Below are 10,166 nucleotides of genomic sequence, written 5' to 3'. Positions count from 1 at the left end.
TACTAAATTACTAACCTCCTCAATTAAAAAAAAATTACCAAATGGTAAAGTCATATGCAAATGAGCTGAGAAAAGTCACTTTTTGGCTGAGATGAGTCACTTTTAGCTGTAGTAAGGAACATCACCTAAGATGCCTATATCTATGGCTTTATAGCTTCTAGAAGCACCTGGTGCCATTTTAAAGATGAGAATCTCATCTTTCAAATCGCATCAGGATTGTGGTTCGATGTGCTAGATCTATGCATATGTACCGCAGAGCCGGAGATACCGGCAGTAAAAGACGCAGGTGGGAATGTGAGCTGCAGATAAAGATCTATTTGTCCCCTGTGTCTTTAACTGTATGTATCTCCGGTTCTCTAGCTCACAGAACCAGAACCAGGACATAATTTGAAAACTGAGAATTTCTTCATCTTCCCTTCTTTAATTTGATACCCCAGAATTCTGGATTCCTCTTAAGGACGTCCACGACACAAGACCTTTATTTGAAGATTTTTTTTATTGTGAATGTCAAAATATTCCGTGTCTACAAACAAAAGAGATGAATTTGTCATCGGTGATAAAATATAGTCAAGAACCTTCCTAGAGCGGTATTTACACATCAGGCAGGTAAGTCCGTGCTCTGGAAACATGGGGGTCGTAAGGTCATCACTAGGAAACGCACCATGTACACAAAGTATCAGTTACAGAAATTATATATCAGGCATCTGGTACAATCACATGTGGGGCCACATCTCCTCCGGGGTCCGATCCCTCAGCTCTGTGCATTCTCCTTCATCATCTGGTACAGGTAATCCAAGACCTGGGAAGAGACGAACAGCTATGAATAGGGATGTACCGACCAAAGGTGTAACTTCTCCAAGTGCACTGGGGGTGGGTCCTCACACTGCTGCGCTCTATGCTCACTGCAGACAGGGTTAGGTATTGTCCCTGGAGAGATGTATAATAAGACCTTTGTTTATGTTGTTAGTAGCAGCAGGACTGTGAAATATGGATATATATTTCAGGATTGTAGCTTTTCCAAATACACTGTGGATGTGTCCTCACACTGCTGTTCTCTGTGCTCTCTGCAGCCAGTGTTAGGTATTGTCCCTGGAGAGATGTACAGTCAGACCTTTGTTTATGTTGTTAGTAGCAGCAGGACTGTGAAATATGGATTTATATTCCGGGATTGTAATTTCCCTAATTGCAATCGGGAAGTTCACAGTGCTGTGCTCTGTGCTCTCTGCAGCCAGTGTTACGTACAGTCCCTGAGGCATGTTGTTGTTAGTAACGGCAGGATTGTGAAATTCCATTATAAATTATTGTTTATTCATAGTCCTGCTGCTGCTAGTAACATACACAAAGGTATGATTACAGGTATAATTATACATCCCGCCAGGAAAAATACCTAACACTGGCTACTAAGAGCACAGCAGTGTGAGGACACATCCCCAATGCACTTGGAGAAGCTACAATCCTGGAATATAAATCCATATTTCACAGTCATGCTGCTACTAACAACATAGGCATGATTACACAGGGACAATACAAAATACTGACCGCAGTCTGTATGGTCAGTTTTCTTTACTTGTAGATGGAGCTAAGCACAGACCGTAACATACAGCATTTAATATGTTAAATAGTAGTATAAACTACCGTATTATGCAGAGAGCTCCCCCTAGTGGTGGAGACAGGCAGGCAGAATCTATCACTGTACTCTACATCAAGGAATGAAAGGAACATTTACAATTTTTTACTTTCCTTTATTTTTCCTTGTTGTTAATTTAGTCTGGTGCTTTCGATTTATCATCTTCTGTCATATGTTAAAGGAACATTTTAAAGAATTTACTATTTTAAGGAATTTTAAGGAACAGTGATGTGAGGACTGCCGGGAGCACAATGCAGGTATTATTGCTGTAGATAGGCAGTATTAATGAGTAGAGGGAATTGAGGGTCAGTGGTGGGATGTGGGAGAAGTCTTCCTGGTGGTCTGGGCCGGATAGAGAAGAAGGTAATGACTGTGATCAGAGAAGGCGCCCCCTGTGGTCACTAGTTATCAGACATAGAGCTGAGCTGTTATCAGGCTTATCTTACAGAGATGCTGCCCCTGATGGCAGGGGTGAGGGGAGATGTCTTACCCCTTGTGCCCCTGGTCTTCTAAGACCCTAGGACCTCCCCCCAGTCTTGCTTTGGCGCCTCTGATGGGTTAAGGGTCCATATCTATCTTATTGTGACATATGATGGTGGCATCAGACAAGCTCTCACCTCTTTATAGTTATTGTTGTCCCCCAGCTCCCAGAATTTCCTGTTCAGTAACTTTGTGTCTCTCATGGACTGGGAGTTTCGGAGGTCACTGGTCTCCAGCATCTTCAGTAAGCTGAGAAGGGCGTCTCTCCATTGCTGGGACCCTTCCAGGGACTTGTCTCCATCCATGTAGCCGGTGGCTGCGGCTCCTCCGTCATACATATAAGGATATTCCTCTAGACTCTTCTTACCCATCAGGTGTCCTGGAGGGGACAGAAGAGCAGGAGACAGTTCAGTAGAAGGACCATCAGGAGCCCCCGATCATCTCATCCAGAGGGGAAATGTACCGGAGTCACCAGTGTCTTCTGCTCTGGTCCTATATGTCACCTGTGAAGTATTGTATATGTGCACAGGGGACCCTTCAGTATTATCACTACTCATATACGGAAAGGTCCTAAGGGCACAAGTTCTGCTGGTGGCTCAGAGGGAACGAGGACGAGGGGAATCTGTGGGAGCCACTGAGTTGACTTTCAATAGTCTTGGAGGCACTGCAGGGGCATCACACAGTTTTGGAGGCACTGGAGGGTCATTATAAAGTTTTGGAGGCACTGCAGGGGCATTATACAGTTTTGGAGGCACTGGAGGGGCATTATACAGTTTTGGAGGCACTACAGGGGGATTATACAGTTTTGGAGGCACTACAGGGGCATTACACAGTTTTGGATGCACTGCAGGGGCATTACACCGTTTTGGAGGCACTGCGGGGGCATTATACAGTTTTGGAGGCACTGCAGGGGCATTATACAGTTTTGGAGGCACTGCAGGGGCACTATACAGTTTTGGAGGCACTGCAGGGGCATTATACAGTTTTGGAGGTACTGCAGGGGCATTACACAGTTTTGGAGGCACTGCAGGGGCATTATACAGTTTTGGAGGCACTGCAGGGGCACTATACAGTTTTGGAGGCACTGCAGGGGCATTATACAGTTTTGGAGGTACTGCAGGGGCATTATACAGTTTTGGAGGCACTGCAGGGGCATTATACAGTTTTGAAGGCACTGCAGGGGCATTACACAGTCTTGGAGGCACTGCAGGGGCATTATACAGTTTTGGAGGCACTGCAGGGGCATTACACAGTTTTGGAGGCACTGCAGGGGTGTTATACAGTTTTGGAGGCACTGCAGGGGCGTTATATATAGTTTTGGAGGCACTGCAGGGGTGTTATACAGTTTTGGAGGCACTGCAGGGGCACTATACAGTTTTGGAGACACTACAGGACCACTATACAGTTTTGGAGGCACTGCAGGGGCATTACACAGTTTTGGAGGCACTGGAGGGGCATTATACAGTTTTGGAGGCACTGCAGGGGCATTATACAGTTTTGGATGCACTGCAGGGGCACTATACAGTTTTGGAGGCACTGCAAGGGCATTACACAGTTTTGGAGGCACTGCAGGGGCATTATACAGTTTTGGAGGCACTGCAGGGGTGTTATACAGTTTTGGAGGCACTACAAGGGCACTATACAGTTTTCGAGGCACTGCAGGGGCACTATACAGTTTTGGAGGCACTGCAGGGGCATTATACAGTTTTGGAGGCACTGCAGGGGCATTATACAGTTTTGGAGGTACTGCAGGGGGTTATATACTGCAGGGACACTGCAGGGGCATCATATATTGTTGTAGGCCCTGTAGGGGAACTATTAAGTGTGTGGGCACTGCTGGAGATTTTATGGTGGTGGGGGGTGCAATAAACGGGCAAGGACATAGCACACTGTGGGGCACTTTTATATTACTATTATTTATGTATAGGATTTATTCCCCGGTGCTGTACAATCAGTAAGGGGGTCACATACATTAAGTTCAGACAAAACAGGAATAATTACAAAAGTACCGAGATCAGGAGACAAGTGGGAGGAGGATTCTGCCCCTGAGGGGCACTTCTAGGGAATATTAAAGTGTGGGTGAAAGAAAGGTACATCATACAGTGTGGGGGCACAGAAGGGGCATAACATTGTGCTTGAAGGACTGCAGGGGGCATAACACAGGGCTGTAGGCACTGCTGGGGCATTATATAGTGTGGGGGTACTGGAAAGGTGTTACATATTGTGGGGGTACTTTGTGGAATTATATAAAGGGGGGCGGTGCAGGAGCATTATATCGTGTAGGGAGAACTAATTAGCTAATTATAAAGGATTGGGGTCTGCAGGGGCATTATATAATGGGGGATAATGCAGTAGTATTATACAGCATGTGGCCATTGAAAGATCAGATTCATTTTACTGTGTGTGGTGCCAGCCAGGGACAGATTGGTGGGGGCCCCTGGGTGCAAAAACTGGTGGGGGTCCCAATTGAATGTAGACCAGACAGAAATCACTATATGCTGCTGGTCCTCAGCAATAACCATATATAGCCTCCCCAGTAAACACTATGTACAGCCCCCCAGCAATCACTATATACAGATCCCAGTATTCACTATATACAGCTTCCCAGTAATCACTATATACAGACCCCCAGTAATCACTATATACAGCTCCCCCAGCAATCACTATATACAGATCCCAGTATTCACTATATACAGCTTCCCCAGCAATCACTGTATACAGCTCCCCCAGTAATCATGATATACAACCCCCAGCAATCACTATATACAGCTCCCCCAGCAATCACTATATACAGCTCCCAGTAATCACTATATACAGCTCCCCCAGCAATCACTATATACAGCTCCCAGTAATCACTATATACAGCTCCCAGTAATCACTATATACAGCTTCCCCAGCAATCACTGTATACAGCTCCCCCAGTAATCATGATATACAACCCCCAGCAATCACTATATACAGCCCCCCCGAGCAATCACTATATACAGCTCCCAGTAATCACTATATACAGCTCTCCCAGCAATCACTATATACAGCCCCACAGCAATCACTGTATACAGCTCCCCCAGCAATCACTATATACAGCTCCCCCAGCAATCACTATATACAGCTCTCCCAGCAATCACTATATACAGCTGTCCCAGCAATCACTATATACAGCCCCACAGCAATCACTGTATACAGCTCCCCAGCAATGACTATATACAGCTCTCCCAGCAATCACTATATACAGCTCCCCCAGCAATCACTATATACAGCTCCCCCAGCAATCACTATATACAGCTCCCCCAGCAATCACTATATACAGCTCCCCCATTAATCACGATATACAACCCCCAGCAATCACTGTATACAGCCCCCCCAGCAATCACTAAACACAAAGCCCCAGAAATAGCTATATACAACCCCCAGCAATCACTATATACAGCCCTTCAGCAATCACTAAATACAAAGCCCCAGAAATAGCTATATACAGCTCCCCCAGCAATCACTGCATACAGCTCCCCCAGCAATCACTATATACAGCTCCCCCAGCAATCACTATATACAGCCCCCCCAGCAATCACTGTATACAGCTCCCCCAGCAATCACTATATACAGCTCCCCCAGCAATCACTATATACAGCCCCCAGCAATCACTATATACAGCTCCCCCAGCAATCACTATATACAGCTCCCCCAGCAATCACTATATACAGCTTCCCCAGCAATCACTATATACAGCTTCCCCAGCAATCACTATATACAGCTCCCCCAGCAATCACTATATACAGCCCCCAGCAATCACTATATACAGCTCCCCCAGCAACCGCTATATACAGCTCCCCCAGCAATCACTATATACAGCTCCCCCAGCAATCACTATATACAGCTCCCCCAGCAATCACTATATACAGCTCCCCCAGCAATCACTTTATACAGCTCCCCCAGCAATCACTATATACAGCTCCCCCAGCAATCACTATATACAGCTCCCCCAGCAATCACTATATACAGCTCCCCCAGCAATCACTGTATACAGCTCCCCCAGCAATCACTATATACAGCTCCCCCGGCAATCACTATATACAGCTCCCCCAGTAATTACTATATACAGCTCCCCCAGCAATCACTATATACAGCTCCCCCAGCAATCACTATATACAGCTCCCCTATAACTATATAACTATTTTACATTTTACAATGAAAAGGGAAGTTTTTTTGAAGTAGGTGTATTTTTGAGGAGAATGAGGAGTTTGTTTTAATTTGAAAATACATTATATTACAGAGTAGGTGCATTTTTGCGACCTTTTTTGTGACTCTTTAGGTGCAAATTTGTGATAGATCCCTATACATCTATATAGCAGCCGCTCACTATGTCAGATAAGGCGCAGGGACTCAGAACCACTAAGTGCGGGACTTTGCCGTGCGCCAGAAAAAGTCGCAAAAATGAGCTAAATTGACGAACTGCGCCAGATTATTGCGCAAAAAAACATTAGAAACTGTAAAAAACTATATACCTAGATAGATAGATATGAGATAGATATCTATCGATCAGATTTATTTCCATGTTTTTATCATGTTATTCCTCGCTATTCTTAAACAGATTATTGATATTCATTTATACAATACCACATAGAACATTGGATGAGATTGTAGATATCAGTGAATGGGCTATAAAGATATATAAAGTCAGGTTTCCTCTTGGAGAACACAAATGAGGAGATTGTTTTAATTTGAAAATACATTATATTACAACCGTTACATTGTATAACAATCGTTAGAAAGTAATCTCATCAATTAATATTGATTACATGAAGGATACAAGTAGATGGACCCCATATTAGGTGTCTAGAACAATGTCATGGATTTATCTACTTTATATTCGTTTATCTATAGTCAAATATATATATATATATATATATATATATATATATATATATATAATTTATATATCTATCTGCATGTTTAATATCTATGGTCATCTAACTATTTTTTATATTTTAATCTGTTTACTTAATTTAATTTCTACTTAATTGCTCGATGTTATTGATAAGTTATTTCTATTATCTATCTATCTATCTATCTATATTTAGGTCTATCTATCTCATATCTATCTATCTATCTATCTATCTCCTATCTATCTATCTATCTCATATCTATCTATCTATAGGTCTATCTATCTCATATCTATCTATCTATCTATCTATCTCATATCTATCTATCTATCTATCTATCTAATATCTCTCTATCTGTCTATCAATCTCATATCTATCTCATATATATCTCTCTCTATCTATCCATCTATATGTCTATCTATCTCCTATCGATCTATCTACCATCTATCTATTAGACATACCTAAATATTTAGATAATTATTGGTTTAAATTAATAATCTAAACGAAGGCTGGTTCTAAACAAATTTTGTACAATGTATTCTTATCCTTGCCTGTAATATCTGTCAGTCTGTGATAGTTGATAGAAGTCTCAGGTCCGGACAATCATTCACAGACATCGGGAACCTGCCCCTAGGGGTCAGTAGTCATATTATTCCTTACATCTAGCATCTATCTGGGCATGCTGGGAGTTGTAGTTCAATGTTCCTTCTTTATATCAGACATGAATATTCCTCTACCTTCTGATGTGCCCCAGATCTGGATATAAGGAATGTGCTGAGGGTTACACTTCCACATTGCACTGTACAAGTCTGGTATCACCTCCCTACATCATCTACTTACTGCCTGTTCTGATCTGTCCATGTAAAGAAGCCTGGAGTTATTTGTTCCTAAATATGCAAAATGTTCTAAATCTACTAAAAACATAAGGTTTACTGTATATAATGGGAGGTTGAGAACTTACCTACAGCCCAGTGGCTTCCCCTGGTGTATATTTTGGAGAGAGGAGCTGTGTCCTGGTGCTGCTGGGATGGAGCTGCCTGGGAATGGACTTTGAAGAGGACCAAGGTGCAGAGTATAAGGGAGAAGAGGGTGCGGTATCTCCAGAAGAGCAGTGCTCCTTCCATTGATTCCTGTAGTATAGAGGGTGTCCAGGGGGTTGAGCTGTCTGTGGTGCTGAAGCTTCAGATGGAGCTGTCTCTGGAGCTGAGGATGCAGGTGCAGCTGCTGCCTGTAGTGCTGAGGATGCAGGCGCAGCTGCTGTCTGTGGTGCTGAGGATGCAGGTGCAGCTGTCTGTGGTGCTGAGGATGCAGGTGCAGCTGTCTATGGAGCTGAGGATGCAGGTGCAGCTGTCTGTGGAGCTGAGGATGCAGGTGCAGCTGTCTGTGGTGCTGAGGATGCAGGTGCAGCTGTCTGTGGTGCTGAGGATGCAGGTGCAGCTGTCTGTGGAGCTGAAGATGCAGGTGCAGCTGCTGTCTGTGGAGCTGAGGATGCAGGTGCAGCTGCTGTCTGTGGAGCTGAGGATGCAGGTACAGCTGTCTGCGGTGCTGCAGACGCAGAGCTGTCCAAGGTGCTGAAGAAGGAGCTGTCCCTGTGTGCAGTGCTGATCCTGTCTCTTCTAGTGTCTCCTCTACTCTGTGCAGCCTTTATAAGTGAAGAAGGAAGGTCTGGTGTCAGGACTTATCAGTCTAGGACCTCCCCCACACTATCTACCCCCTGACCCCAACCCACTACTAACCTGGTCTCTACGATACCCCATGTAGGTGAGTCATATAAGCCAATATCACCTGTGCTCCATGTCACTCACATCTTATTACTATTTGTTTCCAATAATAAATCTCCTCCTTCTCCTCTAATCTAAGACCTGACACCTTTCACCAAATGTTCATTACTCCTGAACTGGACTCCTGAATGGATGATGTGGAGAACATCCCCGATGACACCATATGGATAGATGACATTTTATAATTGAGTTAGTGTCGCTGAGTCACCGGACCCCCATCGGTGAAGCCCCACCTCTATCTATGGAGGAACATTCTTCATTCTGACTTTTGTCTGTAGAAAATGTCAAATGTGTCAATATCTCCGCAATGTAATATTGTCCAGATCGGGAGTGCACAACCTTTCCTGGTCCACGGGTCGTATTGTCAGATTATACTGTTCCCTGGGGCTGTCATTAAGCTGAAAGGGTTAATGGGACATTTATTGATTGAGAGCACATACGGACAATGTGGGGCCAGAAATAGGGGAGTCATTGGAGGGGATGCAGACAATGCAGATGCCCCTAAGTCCAGGAGCTGTAGGGGCACATAAGATGTGTATTTTCCATATAGAGAGACCTGTACTATAAAGAATAGTGGTTAGTGGAAGAGCTGAAGTCTAGGAAGGCAAAGACGTGGTCAGTGCATATGCCAAGGTTAGGGCAGGCACAGATGTGGTCAGTGGACAAGCCGAGGTCTGGGCAGGCAAAGACGGGGTCAGTGGACAATCAGTGGATAGGGCAGTTAGAGACATGGTCAGTGCACAGGGCAGGCACAGATGTGGTCAGTGGACAAGCGGAGGTCAGTGCAGGCAAAGACGGGGTCAGTGGACAATCAGTGGATAGGGCAGTTAGAGACATGGTCAATGTACAAGCTGAGGTCCAGGGCAGGTAGAGACATGGTCAGTGGACAGGTCAGCTAGAGACATGGTCAGTGGATAAGCAGTGGACAGGGTAGATAGAGACATGGTCAGTTGACAAGCAGAGGACAGGGCAGGTAGAGACATGGTCAGCGGACAAGCTGAGGTCAGGGCAGGTGGAGACATGGTCAGCGGACAAGCTGAGGTCAGGGCAGGTAGAAACATGGTCAGTGGGCATGCCGAGGTCAGGTAGAGGCATGGTCAATGGACAAGCAGTGGACAGGGCAGGTAGAGACATGGTCAATGGACAAGCAGTGGACAGGGCAGGTAGAGACATGGTCAGCGGACAAGCTGAGGTCAGGGCAGGTGGAGACATGGTCAGCGGACAAGCTGAGGTCAGGGCAGGTAGAAACATGGTCAGTGGGCAAGCCGAGGTCAGGTAGAGGCATGGTCAATGGACAAGCAGTGGACAGGGCAGGTAGAGACATGGTCAGTGGACAAGCCGAGGTCAGGTAGAGGCATGGTCAATGGACAAGCAGTGGACAGGGCAGGTAGAGACATGGTC

General features: G+C 45.0%; 1 protein-coding gene across 1 annotated transcript; it reads right to left on the bottom strand.

The window, feature by feature from the left end:
- Positions 1–483: 483 nt before the first annotated feature.
- On the bottom strand, positions 484–8,616 carry LOC140110316 (gastrin-releasing peptide-like). Its single transcript, XM_072132156.1, has 3 exons — positions 7,946–8,616; positions 2,245–2,486; positions 484–799 (listed from the first exon to the last, which is right to left on the bottom strand). Exons 1-3 carry the CDS (start codon positions 8,106–8,108, stop codon positions 752–754), a joined length of 453 nt encoding a protein of 150 aa, XP_071988257.1. The 5' UTR covers positions 8,109–8,616; the 3' UTR covers positions 484–751.
- Between the last annotated feature and the right edge of the window lie 1,550 nt (positions 8,617–10,166).

Source organism: Engystomops pustulosus, unplaced genomic scaffold (assembly GCF_040894005.1).
Source record: "Engystomops pustulosus unplaced genomic scaffold, aEngPut4.maternal MAT_SCAFFOLD_246, whole genome shotgun sequence".
NCBI classification, from domain to species: Eukaryota; Metazoa; Chordata; class Amphibia; order Anura; family Leptodactylidae; genus Engystomops; species Engystomops pustulosus.
Note: the sequence above shows the minus strand (reverse complement) of the source record. Positions and strands in the feature narration are given on the sequence as shown.

Bases quoted from the DNA above. Each gene is read 5' to 3' on its own strand.
- LOC140110316 (XM_072132156.1), bottom strand. From the start codon at position 8,108: ATGGAAGGAGCACTGCTCTTCTGGAGATACCGCACCCTCTTCTCCCTT. The intron at 2,487-7,945 runs GTAAGTTCTCAA...TGTCCCCTCCAG, and splicing joins GGGAAGCCACTGGGCTGTAG to GACACCTGATGGGTAAGAAG. The intron at 800-2,244 runs GTGAGAGCTTGT...GTCTCTTCCCAG, and splicing joins ACAACAATAACTATAAAGAG to GTCTTGGATTACCTGTACCA.